Source organism: Struthio camelus, chromosome 12 (genome assembly GCF_040807025.1).
Source record: "Struthio camelus isolate bStrCam1 chromosome 12, bStrCam1.hap1, whole genome shotgun sequence".
Taxonomy (NCBI): domain Eukaryota; kingdom Metazoa; phylum Chordata; class Aves; order Struthioniformes; family Struthionidae; genus Struthio; species Struthio camelus.
This window is the reverse complement of record NC_090953.1, coordinates 14,323,428-14,346,325: the sequence shown is the minus strand read 5'-3', so window position 1 is coordinate 14,346,325 and position 22,898 is coordinate 14,323,428. Positions and strand designations below refer to the sequence as shown.

Sequence of the window (22,898 nt, the reverse complement as noted above, 5' to 3'; positions counted from 1 at the left end):
CCACAGCAGTACAACAGCATGACAACAATTAATGTGCCAACAATAAATGTGTTATACCTAATGGAATAAACATATGCTTCCAACTTTAACATTAATATTATCACTGATAGGATTCTCTTCATAGTGACTTATACGCAGAAGTACATTTCTGAGAAGAAAGTATGTTCTCGGGTAAAGACTAACATACTGCATACAATAGGCAGGATAAGTAAAGGCTTTCTGAATTCCAGTTCTCTCCTGAGATGTACTGCCTATATTATGAGCCTGTCTACAACTCCCACCTCCCTGGTGGCAGGCAGCATCACAGCTCCACTTAAGGGATCCTAGGGCTGCTTCAAAGGAGGACTCTGACTTCTTTTTTTGCTTGATGTTGTAACATAAGGGCATACAGAATAGCTGGAGGCTGAACAGAACGCTACAACTTAGCTGTGCTGACCAAACGGAAAGAAAGTTTCACCAGCAAGGTCATGACTGCTAGTCCCAAGAGTGCTTCTCCTGAGGACTGATGTATATGAGCGCTTACTCTGGCCTTCAGATCAGCTTCCAGGCTGCTTTACGCAGCAGCGTAGAGGTAACTGGTATGTCTGCGTGGCACAAGGTGGTTCTGTGTAGAAATATCCTTTCTGTTGCCACAGTTTGTGAAAAGATCAGCAGAGCAGCTTGTAAGGATGCCATATATAGTTCAAATTATAAACTAAAACTTAATTGCTTACAAGTTAGTACCTCTATTGCATCTTTCAGTGAACCTGCTAGCAAGAAGAATGCAGCTGATTGTTCAAAGCGCTGTTTTCCCAACAGAGCAAAAGCATTTTTTAAAGCAGCTTTGCGCCATCTATCTTCACTGAAGTTGTGGCTGAAAAAAGCAGTCATCTTTTCATCATGTTGGGACCTGCAAGAAGAAAAGCAATGTACATAACTACTATTATATAACCTTAAGATACAATTGCTTGAACAACATCACTTTAAATTAAACTCTAATCTTGAATGAGTTCTGCTTTGCATTCTTGGTTCAGTTAAGATTTAATCAAACTTACAATTAGCAGAACTCACCTAAACAGACCCCATACCACTGCCTTTTTCTTCATAGCAAGGTAAAAAAGAGCAGCATCTAAGGCATCGTTGTTCCTCTGGAATGAAGCTTTTGCAACCTGTAGTAAGCAAAACCTACTATTACTACTGAAAATATAAAGGCTGCCTTCAGCTAAAGAGTACATGTTCTGTTAGGTAGCTGGTCTAGGTGACTGTCTTATTTCTACAAAGCAACAGTAATTTATTTCAGCAGAAACTAACTGTTGTTTTATGAGAACTCATTACACTGTTAATGTTCTTAAGATTCAGAAAAACAACACTACTGAAGGTATTAGCCCCTCCCCACCACAAAGCAGGACATTATAAACATGCAGATAAACATTTGTTCCTCAAAAGTGATAGTCAGTCACACTATTAGGTGAAATTCATCTTTCAATCCTTTATTTACACATATTTACGCTAATGCAATTTTTTTTTTTTTTAGTAACTACTGTTTTTTTTTTCCTGTCCCAAGAGATATAATTGCATGGATTTAGAGGACTTGAGCTGCAAGTTTTGCTATTGAATTCATTGAGTATCCTGTAACATTTTAAATTTTATTTTTATAGCAGATGATTTGGAAATTCAGTAAACTAATAAGTGTTTTTGGTCAACAAACACATCTCAGAGTACACTGCAATTCAGAGGAAAAGCTAATAAAAGCAAATCTCTTAAACTTCAAGTTACAAGACAGCTGAAATTGTTATTAAAATAAGAATTTAAATTGCACTAATACCTATCAGAAACAGTTTTACATAGTATCTCAAAAATATATTGCAATTTATCCATTATTAGAGCTCCTGTATGACAACTCTGCATGCAAAGGAGATTTTACATTATTTCAGTTTTATACAATGTAGATGTACATTTCTATGAAACAATTTTGCTACTTTGGATAAAAAAGTAAAACTTGGATTTATCTTCTGTTCAGATCTTTTATGTTCTAAAGTATTCCATTATCAAAAAGAGACATTTACAGAAGGACCTTCTCTATAGTTTTTCTTCATAGTTTTTAGAAATACTTATTTCTTAAATAAGACCCACTACTGAACTCAAAGCATAATTCCCTTTTAAATCTACAGATATACACTAGCAGAAAGATTTGAAAACAAGATTCTCCTTAAAAAAGAGTAATTAATAATAATAATATACTGTAAAGCATGAGGCACAAATTAGGTGCTTCAAAAATGGCTTTTCCCTAGCTCAAACATATTGTATCCTCCTACTTGATCAGGAAATTTGTAAGCCAGAACTGCCAACATCATCGGACAGTACTGATGTTTTGGTTCTGGCTACAGAAACAACTGGTTACACTGTCTCCTGACTGTCATGCAGTGCCAAGGAAATTGCTGTATACAAATCAATGTACATCTTAAGGCATACCTAACAGGATATAACTGTAATTTGTAAGCAATAAAGAGTACCTTCTCAATGCACCTTCGCAGTGTGTTGATATTCCTGACCCACCAACCTATACCCATAGCTCTTAATTCAGACCACTGTGGGTCTCCCTTCTGGATAGCAGGAATCATGTTGATCAACTCCTCCTCCGCCTCAGAATGAAAAGCCCATGCAAAATGGCAAGTAGATAGGCCTAAACAATAATATACGATTATCAATTGCAGAAGATTAAGGCTTGTTAATAAGCAAATGAAAGATGTCAGAGATGCAACGTTAGTGCAACCCAAGAGTGCAGGTAAATCTGAGAGGGACTGTTTTTCTCAACAGGACGTAGAGCTGTTACAGGCACAGTCAAAATATCTTTTTCCTCCATAGGATCTGTCCTCTCCTCAGTGCTTCTACTGTTCTTTTCCAGTATCTCATTCATATACGTACTAAAGTTGCAAGATGAAAGACAGAAGGAGAAAACATCCTGTTATCTCAGACACAGACCCATTCTAGGCCAGAACGCTGTCTGTCTGCTGCTTAGGTGCTAACTGCTTTCCTTTTACAATGCTTCACCACACCATTCACTCAGATCTGCCTTTGAGCAAGAAGTAAACTGCTGTGATGAAAACAATAAAAAAATCTTTAAGGAAAGACATGCATATCTAAAGCAGTATCTTTATTTCTCTAGCAGAGACTATGAAATATATATATACAATCTGCATGTTATCTAGTTGGGCAAATTATTCATGTCTCAGACTGATAATGTGGAATCTCTCAAATCTCTTCTATAGCTATACCTTCCTTCTATTCACAGCATCTGCAGGAAAACATATACTAAGCTTTTGCAAGATCAGCCTTTGCAGATTCCTTAATGGAAGAGATATCATCTCAAATGAATATGGCGATAACAAAGATATCAAACTATTATAAATCAAACATAGTCAGATCCCCAACAAATGCCAAAACACAGTCAGCTCAACTGAATCAAATGAAAGTAATACTACACTCCAAGAATTACCTTGATGAAGCAGCTGAACTCGATACAGAGGTGGGAGTGATGTCAGCAGGCAGGTGTGCAAGCGCATAGCCAACAAATATCGTAAGCCACATTCATCTAAGGTATCTCTCCCTGTAAAATATATGAAGTATTGACTTTCGAACATGCAGGTAACCACAAGGAGCAGGTATATGACTCATCATGCACAGCTTGTGAGGAATGCATATTCCTACATATGCTGTTTGTGATGCTGAACTACAGGTTATTCTGTATGAAACATAAGCAGACAGAACGTAGATATTATGCCAATCACTAACCTGAGTAATTCTTATCTCTGTTTTCATCTAGTTCAGTGCTTGTTGTGGCCACAGTGTCTGCCAAAGCTACGAGGAACATCTGCTCTAGTCGAGTGAGGCCTGGCAGACTCGAGTGCATCAGGTGGCTTGAAAGGACACTAGCATGTTCACGGCCAAAGTAAGTCGGACCATACTGTGAGAGATTAATAACTTTGGATTTACTCTCCCTCTTTTCAGGCTCAAAATCAATAAAGTCATCAGTTGTAACAGGCTGAATCTGGAAGAGATCAGAGTACTGATCCTCTGTTTTTCTTTTAGTGTGATCTTCAGAGCCCTGAGGTATTTTAGAAGGTTCTTCAGAAATATAAGTGGCATCTTGGTCTGCAGCAAGCAGCGCATACAGTGGCAGTGGGGGAATTGAGTCTATCTCTGTGTAGTCTCGAGTACCCTCTTTTCCAGCTGTGATGGTATCCTTGGCAGTACTACCACTTACACTAATGGTACGAGAGAGATGGCGTTTAGGACCAGTTCCTTCTCCAGCTTCTGCATCTTTAACTATTGCAACTTCTCCTGCAATACATTTAACTAAATGTGATAGAATGGCTTTGGCTCGGCGAACTTTACCCAAGTCCATGAGTTCTAATAGCTGGGTTGGATGATACTGGGGGAGAGTAGGTGAAAGAACATGAGCAGCTTCAAAAAGGCCACCATCCTGGATTACAGTCGGAGTGCCAAAAACATCATCCACAACACCTGCCCCATCAATTACACTGGTCTTCTTTGCTATCAAACTTGTTTTGAGCGAATCTTGAGTTGTTGAATCTTCAGTAGCAAAAATATCACTTTCCCCATCACCAAACTTGACAGCATGTTTCCACTGTGCATAAACATGCATTTCACAGTCCATTCCCACTACGAGTATACCATCCCTGACCCAGGAGAGAGAAACAGGCAGTGAAGGAGTGCCATCTACAGATGATACCAAGTCAATTGATCTAAGCAACACCCACTTCGACTTTATACCCTGTTTTATGCTACCACCTAGTGGTAAAGTAATAACAGCTACTCCTTCTTTACTGCTTGTTTGATCTGTTACAATTCCTGAAAGTCTTCCATACATGAAGATATTAGCACCAACTCCAACTGTCAATATATGTGAACCATCTTCTTTTGATACCCAATCCAAATGCACCAAATGCTTGATGTTGGGCACCAGATATTTGTCCTTATTCAAAAAAGCATCTGATTTGCTGTACACAAATAAATTGCTGTCTACACTGACTCTTGAATCAAGCACATTTCCAACCTTAACTAAATCATCCAGATGAATTGTCTGTTCCAAAACCCACTCTGATCCTCCTGTAGACTCGCATTCAAGTATACAAACATGCATGGAAAATTCTTTGGAAACAAAACCGTTATGCTGTATAGGTTGTTTGTATGCTACTGCAAGACGTCCTGTGTAAGAACAGCTAACAGCCACTGGCCTTCCGACTATGCACACTGTACTGCTGTTGTCTTCTCCTTCATCATTCATTAAAGGCCATTTTCTCCAATGATATGTTTCCCTTTCTTCATTTTTGCTGTTTAGCTCTGTCTCTACAATACATCTCCAGAACCGCACTCTGTTGTCCGAGCATGATGTTACTATCAAGTAAGGTGCAAGGCAGACTGGATATATTGATGAAGAACTCAGGTGACCTGAAGTTAGAACAAATGTATTTAGTATTAGTAATATAAAATAGAATGTCTATATTAATAAGACAGACAACACTGTCTATCTACTAATATATAACATTTCATTTTAGTATTAATTTTAGAATTTGCAGTTGGGTATGGGGCAAACGTACTTAAGACTGATAACAGTCTTAGGGCTTGGGCATTACGATTATTAACCTTTCCTTTCACTCCACGTATGAATGTTGGAGTTACCATTCCAATTTTTCCCAAAGTCTTAGGAACACAGGCAGTTTTGAAGAAGGAAATGTTAATTGTATAAAACAGCAAAAAATATCTGTTAGTTAAACTGATTTCTTTTCAGACAGCATTTCAAACTATCATCGGTTAAGCGATCACAGAAACTTCCATGGTATTTTTTAAAACAACTCTGTAGTTTTTAATGTATACCTGGCTTTTGATACCTAGACTGAAGTTTAACCTGAAGGCTAGCTTGACGTTCTCAAACAAAGCACTGCAGAAACTGGAAGAACACAAAGGTAATCTAGAAATGCTTCAGAAAAGGTAGTGCCAGTGGAAGAATGGAAGTATCAGGACACTCAACAATGTCTTGGTAAAATCTCGCTCGAAATATTTGTGCACAGTTTTGGTCACAATTCAAGAAAGATAAAATAGAACCGAACAAATTTAGAAAAAGGCTGTTCGAATAATGAGAGGAATACAAAGCCTGTTTAATGAGATGAGATCAGGTAAATTTACCTAAGATTAGGCTTGTGTAGCCTACCCAAAATGAAACCTAAGAGGGGCATACAGCACTTTAGCATACTGTGGAAAAAAACTGATGGTGGAAGAGAGAATAAGAGATGGGGTAAGCACACCAGGTTAAAAAAGGCACTATATATGCAACAGATTAATGTTGGCAGATGAACAAGTCAGTATAAGTCGTCCATTTATACTGACTCAGGATATACTGCCCTATAAGCAAGGAGGTAATCTACTGGACCAATTAGACAGAAAAATGTTAAATTTACCTGCTGAAGGAGTTGCTCTAATTACTTCTACACCAACAGGAAGATCCAGTGGTTGGCTATACACAAGTCTGGAGCTCAGAATGAGTTTACTAGCAGTCTGAAGATTAGCAATTGATGAAGATCGTGGAATGGGACTTATGCCAGGTGATATATCTGGAGAAGAATCTACAGTCTTCTGCTCAGGTACGCTCAGCTTATTTTCTGATGAAGTAGCTTCAATTGGTTTTGCTATTAAAAAAAAAAAGTAATTGCACACAGTGTTAAATAAACTGTTCATATGTTAAGACAGAGCATGAAAACGTCCTAAAATCAGATTTGATTTTCTTAGCAATGCTTCAGCTATACAGAAAACAAAGATATCATATATATGCAAGCTGCTTTAATTTTATTGCAAATTATTTTACACTGTAGCTACTTACATGATACCCATAACCTTCTGAAATACCGATTTTTTTAAAATAAAGAATCTAGTGTTTCAATATGTTAATTACCTTTTCAAGAAATGTTTTATATTATGATTGGTATAGAACGTAATGAGCGTTCATATGAAGTCTTATTGCTTCTATTGCATTGATAAATTATTCCAAAAATTCTGTTTTTTTTTTTTTTTTAATTAGAATTCAGCCATTTGAACGTTATAGTTTGGCCTCATTTTGTGTCTCTGGATATGATTTTTAACATTTTACTAATAAAAATTATTTAAAACTCTGTGAAGTTAATATGTTACAAACACTCATGGGATGAATTCCACTAAAAATACTTACACATCCTCCACGTGAAAATTTGTAAGGTTTTGCATAATTGAACTGGCATCTTTTTTTCTGATCTTGAGGGTTCTTCTTGACAAAGGTGAGACAATTTGTTGTAAAATTGGAAGGCTTTAAATTTTCTTCCACGCTATCTAAAATAAATATTCATCTCTAAGAAAATATAGTCACTCACCTAAAAAGGCTTGCACAGATTTGAGATGAAGATGCCACATCTGAAGAACAGAGCAGCCATTACTGTCTTTTTCAATCACTACGAGGTAGAACTTTTCTGAGAAGGGAGGTGGACGATACCCTGTAATTTAAACGCAACACCACCACTATTATGAAGTTTGTGTTCAACATACATAATTTTCAGTAACAGAAGACTTTCTAAAAATTATTTAAAAAGTCTTTTTTCCTCATTGAAAGAAACTGCTTGATTTTAAAATGAATTATTCAAACAGTAGTACCATTAATAACCTTTTGTTCTCAATGTTGTATTTGTCTCGGCTACAGAATTTTTTTAATTTTACTAAATAAAAAGATAGGCTTACAGACAACCTGAATATTCGTGGCAAATTTAATCATCAGGTGTACTTGCCTTCCCAGTCTTACTTTGAAATACTCTAGTAGATTGTAAAGACTCTTTTTCACTTCCTTCCTTCCTTCCTTCCTTTTCTTTAAAATTTACAAGTCTATTACCAAAATCTCCAGTTAATTTATATGGGATTAACTGCGAAGTCTTATTTAGTGCCTGGAACGACGTATTAATTCAAAAAAATATACCTCTATTCTATTTTGTACAAATTCTTGCATATGACATACCGCATTTGGAAAACCGGACCTTGTAATACAGGTCAAAATGTTTCACTCTGAGCAAATTAGAATACTTTTATTTAATATTGTTACCATGTAAACAACAATTCATACATTTCAATGTGAAACACATGCATTTTACTGAACTCTACGAATTCTCTTTAAATATGAAATACTTCAGTATTCTGCCTGCTAGATTTCAGTGTTCCTGAAGAAGATTTTTAGTACCTACTTCATTAATATTAATTATTTTTATGCTATACCTTGTGATGGCTGGAAGAATACTTCCGTTTCCTTCCCTTCCACATCTTCCTTATGCGGTTTGTATCCCAAAATAAAGTCTTCTTGAAAGACATGAAGCAATTGTGTATTTGAGCCACACTGGAAGTATTATTAAACAGTAGTTATACCTTTTGAACAGTACAGCAGTATTCCATACTTACATAATTATTTCTTTCAGAAAATCTCGTTACCAGTGAGGATCACTTACTGACCTTCTTTTATAACATTCAAGTTATTTTAACACATCTGTAAAACTGAATGCTTTCATCTCTTACGTTACGAGCATCATGTTGTAGAGCCTGCTCTTTATATATTCAAGTTTCACTAACATCTACCATGCTAGATCAATTCTGTAGTAACTACAGCAAAAATGTTATTTATTAAGAGATGAATTAGTATCTGATGGATTTTGATTTCTTTAGGTGTTGAATAACTGGCAGTGGCACAAACTTTTAGACTTTTATCCCTCTTCAGTGGGAAGACATGTCCGCAATTTATTTTTTGGGAAGCCTGCTAAAAAAGGGAAGAAATCACAATTTTCCTTCTTTCAGATATCTCAACAGCTGTCCTTCCTGACAGCAATAGATTTCTTTGCACTACCTCCACCCTTCTATGAAGGAGGAGCTGGCAGTGAAATCCTTTCTCACAGGCAAGGATGATACAGCCCCCAAAGACAGTGATGGCAAAGTGTTCATGTTCCCAAACACGCCCTTTTCCAGAGAAACATGCAGTGGCATCCTCCTCCATACAGATATTTAAAAAATCTTGTAGGGATGAAATCAGTAAAAACTAAGTGACTCAAAACAGAATAAAAAGCATTTATTTTATAGCTTCAACAGGCGCTTTTACAAAAACGCTTAGGGGCAAAGAAGGTAGTGAGAGGATGTGTTCCGGTTTGCTTGGTTCCTGTAGGACTGACATTTATTTATAGGAAAGTCTATAGTCACTGTCATGATTAGGACCCAGTATTAGGAAACGGGATTCAGTGTTTCCTTGCAGAAGAAGAGAGAGGCTTTCTTCCTTTCTCCACAGTTTGCCCTTTTGAATCTTTACAGTCTGCTTTTTCGTATCAAAATCTCTTCCTACGCCATGGCTCACATTTCTCCTGGGTCGATATACTGATCTGTACATTCATTAAAAAAATTTGAATGCTGAAAAATAATAACATGACTAATCTATTTACCATTTCTATTGACATGGTTAAGGCCCACGATTACTAAATAAGCTTTATACCAGTCATGTCAAAAAGGAGAGAAGAAGCTAAAAAGTATGGCTTAGGAACTAAAACAAATGGAAAACGGAAAAGCCTCTGAACCACCCAGCATGTCTTGGTTTGTTGCCTCTCCTGCAGTATCGGTCCTTTGTGGAAGGCTCTGTTTCTTACACCCCACTGATAATTTACAGATATTCCCTGTACTCCCCTCATGCAAACTCAAAAAATAATCTGTAAAATTTCTATAAAGATATTTTGTAAGCCTTAACTTAATATTGAAGGTCCCATGTGATTAATGCTTACAAGACATGGAAACTTACTGAAGATTGGAGAATTACTTCTTTATACATGCCAAAAAGATCTGTATGTCTAACTAAGAAATGGTAAAATACACTGTTTTCACAGGCTGCTTCCTGAGAGAAAACAGCACAGGAACTTGCATAATCAAAATAAGCATGAATAAGAATAAAGTGTGGCAATATCTCCACATGTATAAACTTATAGTCAGATTACTTAAGAGGTAAAAGTTTTTTCTTATAAAAAAATGCAAAACAATTCAAGTCATACGTGGCTATGATTCCTATATTTTAGAATAGTTAGGTTTATTTTTTAAGGTGAATTCCTGGGGTTTTTAGGGTGTTCATCACTTTTTTTTTCTTCTGTAATTATGACAGTTTGTAAACCAGTTTTCAATTAAGTTTTATTTTAACTAAAATTTATGCTTAAAAAAATATTGTCACTGTATAACAACGGGCTTTGAACTCCTAGCAGGTAGAAGAAATTTGTGTAACTAAAAGGTTCAAGGCATCTCAACATTCACAAAATTTCATTAACGAGGGGAAAAAAGAAAAACAAATGAAATTAACTCAAAAAATTGGTTTCAAGTCTGTGACAGCTTAACTAAAAATAAAAAACTGCAAAATGTCATTATTAAGGGAGTTTTTTGCTCAGAAAAAGCAAAGCATTATCCAGGAAAAGGCTGAAGAAACAGAATTGTATTATGGATTGGCTCTGCAGCACACTAGGGCTTGACATGCTCTTATTCATTAAGTATAATTCTAAAAGATTCTAAGAACAATCACAGAAGGCAGATATATTACAAGCATTCAGGTATCACTGGAAGAATGGAAAATTCTAAAGAAAGGCTGATATCTTGGTCTTATTTTAGAGGAAAGGTGCCTTAGAGTGCCTGTAACTACCTAAAACAACAATTCATGGAAAAAACATATACTTTTAACTTTACTTGTTTACATCGTATATTCACGTTAACATGCGAAGAGTAAAAGGGAGGAAATTCCATGGGGATAATTTCATCATGCAGGAACAGAAACAAATCAGTCTTAAAAGCACTCATTATCACTGTAGAGAAATGTCCTCTCTTTTATCTCTTCTTTGGTGTTTCTTTTCAACAGGTGAAATTAACTAGTTGACAAAGCCATTGAACACCTTTATGTGATACCCTTAAATAGTCAACCATTTACTTACTTTGTTAGTTATTGCATCAAGTTCAATAATGCATCCTGGTCGAGCAGTAGATTGTTGGCTCACAATGTTAAACACTTCCCCAATAAGCTTCTGAAATAGAGCAAAATGAGTTAAGAATTAGTACCTTTTTCTATCAGACAGAAGAAAATTGCAGTCGTGTACAATAAACTGATGCTTTAATTTTCCTTGTTGTCATAATTAGTAATAGTTTCTTCCTATTCTCATTTTGGCAGTTATGAATAATGCAGCATTCATCAAGACATTTGCACTGTTGTAAGTCTGCAGCTACTCATGGGGATAGCACACTAATTTTTATGGAAACTAAATGTTGCTTAAAGCACTTTTGTTTAAAGCTTCAGATTTTGTCACAACACACACACAAAGTCGATACAGCTTATATATAAATTGAACACTATTGATTTTTGCTGGAACATTCTCACTGATCTGAATGCTGTCAGGCTATCTATAGCTTGTAAAACCACAGAAGAATGGAAAAGCGTGTTTGCTTATACAATATAGTTGCAAGGCCGGGTTTTTCTTTTCTTAGAATCAGAAAACTGAAAGACACAGAGGAAGGAAAAATATGTTATAACAAAAAGCAAAAAAAAAAACCCCCACCACCAAAAAAAAAACAAACCCCAAGAGCTAATATTATTACCCTTAACAATAACCTGTCTTGATTTTCCTCCTATCCAGCGTTTCTGCCCTTCCTCATATACAGGTAAAACTAAGTGGGTATATCTAAGTCTTGCTCTTCTGCCTTCAGCTTCCCACTTCCCCTCGACTCTCCTCTTTTAAGAAGACAAGGACAGAAATCCTGTTTTTTCTTCCTGCACTTGCTATGGGTTGGGAAACTTGTCAGGGAAATTTTGTTTCAGTCCATCCACTTTGTCAGCTAATGTTTACAAGACACCTGCAAAACACGTGTATGCAAACTATTATGCATAAAATCCTACACATGGAATGACACAAACATTAAAATACAGCTAATTGAAGAGAAATCACTGGAGGGGAAAAAAAATTACCTTAAATATTTTTATTTTAAAACTCTCAAGCAATTGCTACATAAAACTTACAGACGATTCAGGGTCAGATAGTTCATCTAGAAGTTTTCGTGCATCTACAACAGCCTGGTAGAGTCTCAGGTTTTTCCCATCAGATGCAACAAAGCAAGCACTAGCAGAATTACAGTATGTACCTATCAGAAAACACAAAATACAAATTGTAGAGGTAAAGTAAAAATTGGCAGTACTTCCACCAGAAGTCATTGGTTCAAATGACATCAGATAGTCAATTACAATTCATTTCACAACATCAGAATGCATTTCTAACAGAATAATTTTCATAAAATATTGAAGCAAAATGACTAAGAAAATACATGAATTAAAACATCATTATTTAGGAACTGAAATAACTTAATTCTGCTCATTTACATAACTAAACTTCTCATTAAAATTAATAATTAAGCAGAATCCATATATGTTTACAAATATTCATTGCTCACACACGCAAAAACCAGTAGGTATTATATATAATGTAATGCTGCCATTCCCTATAATGGTTATGTTTTCATCACTATAATCCCCAGGGAGATATTCAGAATGGTCAATACTAGCTTCAGGTCTCTAATTTCCCTAACTTCTAACAGGCAGTTTAGAGCCGGAGTTTAACATAAGCTCCTCAGAATGGCTCTATCCCTTCTCCTCGTTTACTTTCTCTAGAGACTAGATTCTTTGGATAAAATTAACCTGGATGAAAACTCCCATCTTCCTCCAGTTAAGAGTGCAGATATCAAAGTGGGAGGAGAAATTTACCTGTACTAGTGAATAATATGATCTGAAAAAAATGCAAGAAACGAGTGTCTTCTTTGTTTCTCTACTGTGTATATAACAGGCTTGATGCGACAGTTGCTATTTTGATGTGTGTTTTCCTCTTATATTAGAAGAGGCAAGCAGCTGCTTAGTTGTGACTGGAAAACTGTGGGATAGAGACACCACAGAATGTTACTCTGGGATCAGAGAAGAGGGAATTCTTTTTCAGTCCAACTATGAAGCATACCTACATTTTTTTTTTTCGGTTGTACAAAATCTCTGACACCCATTTAATCATTGCAAAGGTCAGACTGACCTTAGCATAATAAAACCTGGTATTGTTAGTATAAAATTTAGTAATGCTGTATTTACTATGCAAATGATGTTTTTAGTACTGTACACAAAGATGATGATGGCAAGAGCATCTTGATGATAATTCAAAAATAAATATCGGAGTGGCTGAGTAGATTAACATTTGTAGAGACAATGTTCTTAACTGCAACAGAAAGCACTAAAATTAAATACAAAAACTGAAGCATTGTCCTAGGGCATTATATTAGATGTTGTACCGCCTGACATCTAAAAAATCTAGTTTGCAGTTCTGTAAAATTAATGTAGTCTCTATTTTTAAAAATATTCAGTGTTCCAGGTGGGCTTTTGTAAATTGCTAATGGCCAGAAGGATTTTAGTATCATTTCAAGATCTTCCAAGTAGAGCTCTTAGCCAGTAGATGAGAGAGTCTGATACTGTAAATTTTGGCTTAAAAATCATTCCCAGTAATTCATAGGTTCAAGTGGTCCATATAATGATTCTGTTCAACCCACTGCAACTGTATGTGGCCAACAACCCAGATGCCTATGCCACACAATCACACCCACGTTGTAACTAGCATGTCAATGCAGAGAGTTCTCCACAGAGCTGCCATGAAGCTAGCATCTGGCCTAAAACACTGAAAGACGGGACTATCTCGTTCTGTTTGTTGCGAGAGTGATGACAGAGAAAAACTGGAGCGTGATTGGTAACCCACACAGGCAAGTTACTGAATATCAGCTGATCCATAGTAACTACAAACACACTTTTTACCTACAGCAAATATGCTAATTTAAAGTAGCTTAGCCTCAAATGAAATAAGAAAGTTTAATTTGCATAATACAAGGAAATTACTGGAAAGTTAATATAACTATACCACAAATGCTTTAACAATTTATTTTAACAAATTAATTCTGTGACTCCTAGTGTCAGCTCCATATGGAAATATGCTAAAATACTCACCAAGACAATAGCTGGGAATAAGTGTCGGAAGCCAGGCTACATTAGAGAAAGCGGAGGTATGAAGAGAGTTAATTCGAGCCAATTCAGATACTCCTCCAGTGTATGACAAAGGTCCTATAGGGTCTACACGCCACAGAATCAGCTCACTATAGATTGCATTTGGATCATGGAACGTACGGGTTGCTGCATTTCTAAGTTGCTGCCTAGTAAAACCTTTCACATGTTTAATAGGATCCATTATTCTGTTTATTCTGTCAGAGTCCCAAGCACTGTCTGATTCAGGCGTTAACAGAGCATTATGATGAGAAGATGTTAACAGCAATGGTAAAACAGAATGGCAAGCTAGATCATTAAGATGAAAACGGTGACCGCAGTACCTAAATTTATGTGATACAGTTAGCACAGTGGTGAAAGCTGATTTATCAGCAAAAGTAACTGCCCACTGGTTTAGAGATCCATCTATATGTTTGGAAATCATCATTACTATGGGAGAAATTATATTCACATTTGCACTATCCTGGGCAAAGCTTGGTCCATTATTTACTAGTGTCTTATCTGGAAAGTCCATTGTCTTCTGATGTACGGCTTTACTGATGTCCTTTGCAGAGGCAGGGCAAGCATACATCATGATGTTTTTGCTAAGGGAACTAGCATCTCCTGATGGAAATGCAACAGGAATCCTAGAAGAAAATGAAACCTAAAAAAAGAGTGAAATAATGAAAGTGTTAAAATGCTACAACCCGGTGTAAGTATCTGAATAAATATTAGCTGTTTTACAGGAAGTAGTCAAATTCATGCTGATGCCCAGATTTAAAAAGAAAGGATACAATGTCTGTTCATTAACATCATAAATGATAAAATAATTTCCAATATACAGCACCTGAACTTGTTGAAAGATGCCTGGAGTGTATTCATCTAAGTATTTCACATGCCACACCAAAAAGGTACCATCAATAGGATGGATAGTAAAAAGCATATCTGGATTTCTATTCCATTCAGTTAGAAGCAACTCAATTTTCCGATCTAACAAAACTGTTGGAAGAGGCATGCATGGGCCTGCTGGTAGAGATGTTTTCGGGCTTCCCTCTTTTTCTCCTTCTTCATGTTCTGAAGAGCCTGTACCAGTCCCTGTCTCAGATTCTCTGTCTATAGACAACTCTGAAACGGGGTGGGGGGGGAGAAAAAGTGTTATCCATCACAAAGATTTTCCTATGATAGTTTCTATTCAAAACAATACAATGCTTTTTAACCTGCTTACCATGCTACCTGATTAGAACATCCATTGCAAATTGAGATACAAATGTCTTTTTCTTGTCTATCTATACAACAGTATGAGGCTCTAGTCTTCGACTAGTTAGCGCTCCTAACTATGCAACACAAGTAATATAGCCTAAAAAAATCCAGACACTTAAAGCAGTAACATGTCTAAGATTATTCTGGTCAACTATATAAAATAAACACATATTTTATGCGAATACTAGTTGAAAAGTCATGCTTTTTTTTTAAATTTATTTGGAAGGTAATAATGAAATATGCAGTATGTGATGGTTGATAAAGAAGTATGTTTGTGGGTACAGTAAGAATTACAACACACTTAAACATCGCATTGATAACCTAAATTTTAACAACTCCAGCATTATAAATGGCACAATGTATCATCAGTTTACTATCAGTAATCAGTGTTACTAGTTTCTGTAGAACGCTTACATGTTTTCTTAGATGTTCTTCATTCTTAACTTTGAGGAGACAAGGGAAATACACAAGTTTCTGAAATTTTAAATGAGTAAGATTTGTCACCTTTAATAAAATTGAAGTGATATGTATTACTTGACAAGTGACACTCCTGCCGCAATGTAAAATATTTTTGGAGGACAAATTTCCCATCGTTAATTTCAAAATATGTCTGTATGTTCTTCTGTAAATAGCTACAGTTGCTATCGTGAGGTGCTCTTTAAGGTGTTAAGATGTGAATCTCTCTACTGGAAACAGTGCAGTTGCATTACAACAGAGCTATATCCAACCCTTCCAAAGCCTGACATAAATTCAGGTTTCACTGCTGACAGTCAGATGGCAAGGTAAATCAAGAGTATGGCTTAGTCATAATTTCATAGCTCTATGGCATATTTTCAAAATGGAAATGAAAGACAAAAGCAACCATTCTGTTTTACTGTGCATATCAGCACTGCCTTCCAACAGAGAGTACATCACACAGTTTTTCATGCCTACAAATGATTATAGCAGACAAAATTGCAATTATAAATTGCAAGATAAGTGATAAAACGCTACATATGGTTGGCAGAATAAATCTTGTGCTAAATACCTCAAGATTACTGAATATCTCATGGATTACTAACCATGATCTAGTTTCATATGTAAGCCTCTCTCTTTTTCTTCCACTTCTTCTTCTTCAACCTCAGCATCATCAAAGTCTTGTTCTAGTTGTTGTTCAGAAAGTTTTCTGAGATGTTGCATAAATACTTCAATAGAGGATGTAAAACTAAATTCTTTATTATTCAGCCAGTGAACAACAAAGCCTCCATTTCCTTCATCTATATTAAAAGCTGTTCCAGCCAAGACTGATGGAATATCTGTGGATAATTTTAAACAAATGAAGCTATATGTTAAACCATCTGTCTAATACACATATACAGATTCCTTAATTAAAACATTCAACTTATTTTAGGTAGAACATAACCTGTGCCTGTAAGTTTAAAAAAAGGTAAGATTCTGATTAAGTCTCTACATGCAATTTGAGCAAAAAACATGTATATTTATTTACTGATGTGACATGATGCCCATATATCAATTTTAAATTGAGACTCAACTCAAACCATGAATAGAAAATATGAAATACTACATTTAAGTAAAAGAGCCTATTCTACTTTGTCTAAAAATTTAACGTATCTTTGGTCATAGTTAATTATTTTTGTAGTATTAAATTATCTTTACCTGAAAATGGGTTCTTATGTTACGTGAATGGTGAATAATACTCAACAGCTAAATGCTATTCAACTAGCATTGCGACTTCATCTATGGATTTTAGGTAAGGCACAGGGTTGCTTTTAAATCTTTTTTTCCACTTAAAATGGTCTGACTTATTCAATAAAGAACAAGTGGTTTCCTACTTAAAAATCTGGTACAGAATTTTTCCATTCACTGTATATTATGTAGGATGCAAATACTCTACTCATCATACATTGTTGCCAAATTATAGAAGTGCCTCCCAAAACCAAGCAATCAGGCACTAATCCGACTTGAAATTGAGTGTTGTGAGTTTTCTCTTGCTTTCCGATGTGCAAAGATGAATTTAATATGGCTTTTAAAAATGCTGAAAGGTTTAGGAATAAATTCAGCCTCATCTATCTTACAAAACTCTATGCCAAAAAGAGGCTTGTGAAAAAAGCACTCTTTTTACCAATCGCCAGTATTCATTTCAGCAAAGCAAAAAAGAGGCATGTCAAAATTCCCTTCTCTTATTTTTTCCATGTTGTGCAATTATATTGTTAAGAGTTTATTAAATGGTTATACTTCACCTGTATTAGGGTTGATGCTTGCTGCTATATGAAAGTGCCCAAGCGCATTTGCATGATGTGAAATGTGACGCTGAACTTCATGAGTACCATGTTGATCACGCAATACATCTGTGTGGGTAACGAGAACTGAAGATCTCCTTTGTCCTTTTCTCATATTTTTCAAATGGTGAATTGTCTGGTACAGTTAGAGAAAAAAAAAATATTTAAGTATACTAAATATTAAAATATTTAAAAACAAAAAATTGTAAGATGAAAACCACACATTTATATGAAGCCTAAAGCTTTATAAATTGCTTCTGCCTAAGAAGTGAAGGCTAATTTCAAAAAGATTATTTCAAAAACATTTCAAAAGAGGTTATTAACACTTACGCACTTCAATTCTGACTAAATGCAAAGTTTTTCTAATAGTGCCTTCTAATAAGTGTTCTGAAAGATCCTTCTAATATCTGCTCCAAGAAAAAAAAACGCGAACTATTTTGTATTACATTAGTAACAAAGATTATAATCTAAAAGTAGTATACTTTGCAACATAATTTAACAATATGTTATTTCTGTGTAACTGAACATTTTTTTAAATTAAGTTTTAAACGTCTTTGGCTTTCAGAGTAGTTGCTGAGAGCATATGGAGAGCACAACTGATTCAAGAGCCCCAAACAGTTTGTCCCACTCTCCCTATATATTTGTTGATAGTCATGATATACAAGAAATAAAAATTCAGTCTGATTGTTGCAGCTTATGATGAAAGTTCCCCCCCTGCCCCCCGCAAACTTAATAGACTTGATATGACTACTACTGAAACTCAGATACAGCCCTACAATGCCACCTTTTGGAAATGCAATTATCAAATGAGATAACTAAAGGATTCAACGAAAACGGTTTATTTACCGATTCCAATGTTTTTATAATTGCAGACTCTCAGTCCCTATCAGAATGAAACCATCACTTACTATTCCATATTAAACAGCTTCTCTTCCCAACACTATTAGTTGGCTGTAGAAAAAGTAGGTTTCTTCTGAGTTTTAAGAATGCAGAGCTTGTTGCAAAATTTGAAAATCTCTCACTTCAATTATTAGTAATAAATTTTAAAAACTAGTATGATGTAACTCAGAATATTCTACTATGCTTATAAGAACTAGATAATGCACAATTTCAGAGTTGTATGTCCTTTAAATATTTATATAAGTTTAAGAAATCCTGAAATAAAAAATTAACAAAATCAGTATTTACTTGTACCTCTAGCGCATGCTGTATTTTGTCTTTTTGCTTTCCAGATTGAGAGATGCTGCTGCTAATACTGGAAGTGCTAGTTTCACAGATCTGCTCACCCAGAAGAGTATCTTCTGGTAACAGCGTCTCCGCCCATAGCCGACAGATGCCGTCGTGACATGATGTAAGTAACACATTGCAGACTAAACCCCTGAAGACAGACAACATCAAGGTTATCTGAATTAATTAAATTAGGTACCCACAGGGACACAGCAGGAATTAAGAGAATATACAAATATTTAGCGGTTATAATTGCTTCATAAAAATTTCTACCTCTCCCCTATTTTGTATCAATAGTCTTTTTGGCATGCTGATATATTAACTCAGATTATTGGCAAAACTGCATGTGAACATGGAATGGTTGTTATTTGATAAATGAAACATTATTATAAAACTGTAGTTATGAAACGGCCTAAATTATTTGATTTGCTGGATTATTTGGAGAAGAAATAAATATGACTAAATCCTGAAAAGTGAAATTGAAAAATTAATTTACAAGCCCGTCTATACAATGAGACTCTGAAAACAGCTCATTAATTGCTAACCATTTAAACACATATTTCCAATGCAACATATGTTATTCTTCAATAACATTTGATGAAGACAAAGCTTTATATTCATGCATAACTGGAGAAGGCACGGAAGTTTAGATCAGATTTTTAAAAAGTCACAACTGTTAGCATGACTGTAAGTATTGTACAGGGTAATCCAGAAACATATGGGTAGATGCTCCTATGTCTTATTCCTTGAAAGTATAGTCAGAGCAATCTAATCATGTTCTTGATGGTCATACTTCAAGCAGCATGCTAAAAAGACCTTGATCAAAGGTTTGGGTTTAAAAAAAAACTTCCAAACCTGGGCATGTACTTGCTGATGTTACGCCATGAAAATCCTGTCACTGCTCGAGGATGTGCCAAATAGACAAATGAGAAGTGGACAGCTCCTGAGCATTTTTTCTTTTCTTCACTCTCTTTCGGCAGAAGAGATGACTTCCAACCAGTCATAGGATACCAAACCTTTAAGAGGCAGTCATTCTAGGTAAAGCAGCAAAAAAAAAAAAAAAAAAAAACCCATGGGATTAGGTGGCCATAACTAAAAACATCACAAAAGAAAATCCCAAATAATAAGGAAAGTGCTGTTCTGGTATCTTTCTGAGTATCTGGATACTCAGTCTGTGGCCCAGAACTATTTGCAGTTTTCCAGACAACTCACTTTTGAGATCGCTTATCTCATTCATGGTCATTCAGGAACAAGTTACAGGACTGAAGAAATTTTCTGCTGGCAACACTTCACTCCCAGAAAGTGATATTTCCTGCAGGCCATTTGGCCCCCTACTTTCTGGTTGGGTTCTCTATGCATTTTCTCCATACAATCCTTAAGAGCACAGTGTTCTTTCCTCGTGAGAAATATTAGCTGTTTTCAACTGACAAGAAAGATGCGTTCTGTATTTCACCCAAGAGAACGAAGCAGCAAGAATTTCTGGAAGACACTATCTTTTCATTCAGATTTGGAGTAGAATAAAGGCAAATATTGGATCAAGAAAGAAAATATCCTAAATGCAGACAGAGCATGAATACATATGTGAACCTAATAATGAGAAAAACCGGAAGAACAGTAAAGAGGTATGTAGGAAGAAAGCAACAATTAGAAAGCATGGGGGAAAAAGTTTTAATGCAAGCTAGGATGAACTTGGGTCAGGCTGCATAGTGTCTTGGAAATGAGGATGTTGGATGAATTTAAGGGATAAAGAAAATAGTTAAATGTATAAAAAATAGACAAAAAGAAAAAAATCATTTTAACAATAGCATTTCTGGAATTTTGAATAGAATGAAGAACATTTGTTCTCTATGCATTTTTTTTTTAAATCTCCAAATCCTCTTAAGTTTTCTTAGAAATTGTTCTTCTTCATTTCCCCACAATGTTCAGACTTTGATTTCACAACCTGAAGCATAAATCAGCTAATATTTTCCTTTATCTGTCCAAATTATCATTCACCATTTTCATCAAGTGAGACTGGAGTGTCACCATAGTGATGTGAGCTAAGGGGAATATTACTAGTATAAATGTAGTATATTGTACCCATCTGGAAACCACATCCCTGGGTTCCAGGACTGGCTGCTAGGGTGGTGGTGATATGGTATAAAATACATAAATGAAGAAATATAAACCTCTAGGAGCGCAGATAAGAGGAAATACTTCCTAACAAGGATCAAAAAAGACAGTATCTAACCACAAATTCTGCAAGAGGGAACTCTGTCAGGCAGCTCTGTTAAGAATGACAATCAAAGCTGTGAATCTCATGAAATGACTAAGATGGAGCTGTCCTACAGACAGAAAATGACTTCTGGAACTATCTGCCTCATGTATGTAGTCAAATTGTTTGCTATATAAAAGTAAATTCATGAGACTAGAAATACAGAGTAAAGCAAACCTTTTGATAACTTTCTAACCACATTGATTCAAAACGCAATATTTATTAAGGTGATGTTGTGAGCAGGTTCATGGTCATATAACAGTGAGGCTCATGATTCAGCTGTCCGCTTTAGCAAGTGTAAGTAAAACAGAGGTTACTAAAATTCATCTCATTGTTTGACCAACATTAAGTGCAAGCGCTAAATGTTTAACTTTCCAGACTAGAAAAGTTAAAGAACATCACTCAAATGAAAGGATGACATTAAAGAGAATAATTAATTGAAAATTTAATTTGAATAGCAAATTGGAAAAAAAAAAACCAAAGACGACAAATTGAAATGGAAGTTTAGAACTGATAATTGAACCTGGACTTCATTGTAAATTGAAAATTTATTCTAATTTATCTATTGAGATGTGTTCATTATACCAGCTTAAACATGTGTTGTTTTCTGTCATGATGATCTAGTATTTAACTGCATTATTTCAAATAGACATCAAAACATTTACTTATATATATCTGAAAGCTCACTTATATATATCTGAAAGCTCATCTAAGTATTTTTTGTCTAAAATATATCAAAGACTATTACTAATACCACATTACCATTTTGATTGTGCAGTACTCAGTAGGAGTATAAAGTTAAATCCAGTTTCTTGTTGCTGAAATGACACGAATTACATGAAAATACGGCATTATACCCCAGGAGACGATATTGTAGTCCTTAGCTCAGACTATAAGGAGAGCATATGGCCCAGGACTATTCTATAGTATTTATTTACTTTTGTCAAACAAACGTACACATCTCAAACACTTTTTTTTTTTTTTTTTGCTCTTACCTTTCCAGCTGTTGCAAAGTATTCACCATCAGGCGACCATGCCATCAGATGTACTGATACTGCAGTCCTAAAGAACATAACAGTTTTAAATTGTGAGTAATGTGTTATTTATTCTATAGTATTTTCCTTAGGTATGCACTTGACTCAGTATTAGTGCGTGTTATTTAAATGAAATATATTGGTATTTCATACTTGTTATTTTAAGCATACTTCAGAAATAGCCTAAGTATAAAAACTATTTGCTACAACAAAACAAAATATTCAATACTTTCACACAGTTTTCCTCATAGAAAAACAGGTCATAAAATAAATTGTTCTAAGCATTGCAAGCCTAGGCTAGATCTGATGAGATCACAAAAGTGAAGTTTTTTCCAGCTGCTCCCCTCCTCCTAGTAAAGCCAAGAGAAACGATAGAAGAAATGAAGTTCTTTTAGATAATTGATGATACTATTTGTCTGTGACTAAAGTTTATGAGTCAGCTGTCTGAAAGAAGAGAGCAGTCTACACAGCGCTTTGTAGGCACAAAATCTAGCATGATTTCGACGGAGTGAAGCAAAACTTAGGTTCACAGGCGGCTGCTTCCCACGTCTTTATTATCTATACAAATGGTTGATCTTGAAGCACTTCTATAACATGGATCTCAACTAGAACAGAGGAGGCAGAGAGTTTCAGGACTCTCTTCCTGAGATTCAGGAGGCTGTCCTCTTTCTTTACCATAGTAGCAGATTCGCTGTTCAGTCTCTCTCATCCAGTACCTCAGCAGT

General features: G+C 35.4%; 1 protein-coding gene across 2 annotated transcripts in view; it reads right to left on the bottom strand.

The window, feature by feature from the left end:
• Positions 1-22,898, bottom strand: part of DMXL2 (Dmx like 2) — a 60,511-nt gene that overhangs the window by 24,096 nt on the left and 13,517 nt on the right. For both annotated transcript variants that reach the window (XM_068958245.1, XM_068958246.1), the window contains exons 6-22: positions 22,135-22,201; positions 19,741-19,919; positions 18,853-19,036; positions 17,620-17,794; positions 16,441-16,674; positions 14,967-15,244; positions 14,087-14,783; positions 12,080-12,201; positions 11,004-11,093; positions 8,287-8,404; positions 7,401-7,520; positions 6,459-6,686; positions 3,772-5,451; positions 3,476-3,586; positions 2,493-2,662; positions 1,051-1,148; positions 724-889 (exon numbers count right to left, since the gene is read on the bottom strand). In XM_068958245.1, coding sequence (XP_068814346.1) covers positions 724-889; positions 1,051-1,148; positions 2,493-2,662; positions 3,476-3,586; positions 3,772-5,451; positions 6,459-6,686; positions 7,401-7,520; positions 8,287-8,404; positions 11,004-11,093; positions 12,080-12,201; positions 14,087-14,783; positions 14,967-15,244; positions 16,441-16,674; positions 17,620-17,794; positions 18,853-19,036; positions 19,741-19,919; positions 22,135-22,201 — 4,717 coding nt within the window. The remainder of the gene's footprint in view (positions 1-723; positions 890-1,050; positions 1,149-2,492; positions 2,663-3,475; positions 3,587-3,771; positions 5,452-6,458; positions 6,687-7,400; positions 7,521-8,286; positions 8,405-11,003; positions 11,094-12,079; positions 12,202-14,086; positions 14,784-14,966; positions 15,245-16,440; positions 16,675-17,619; positions 17,795-18,852; positions 19,037-19,740; positions 19,920-22,134; positions 22,202-22,898) is intronic.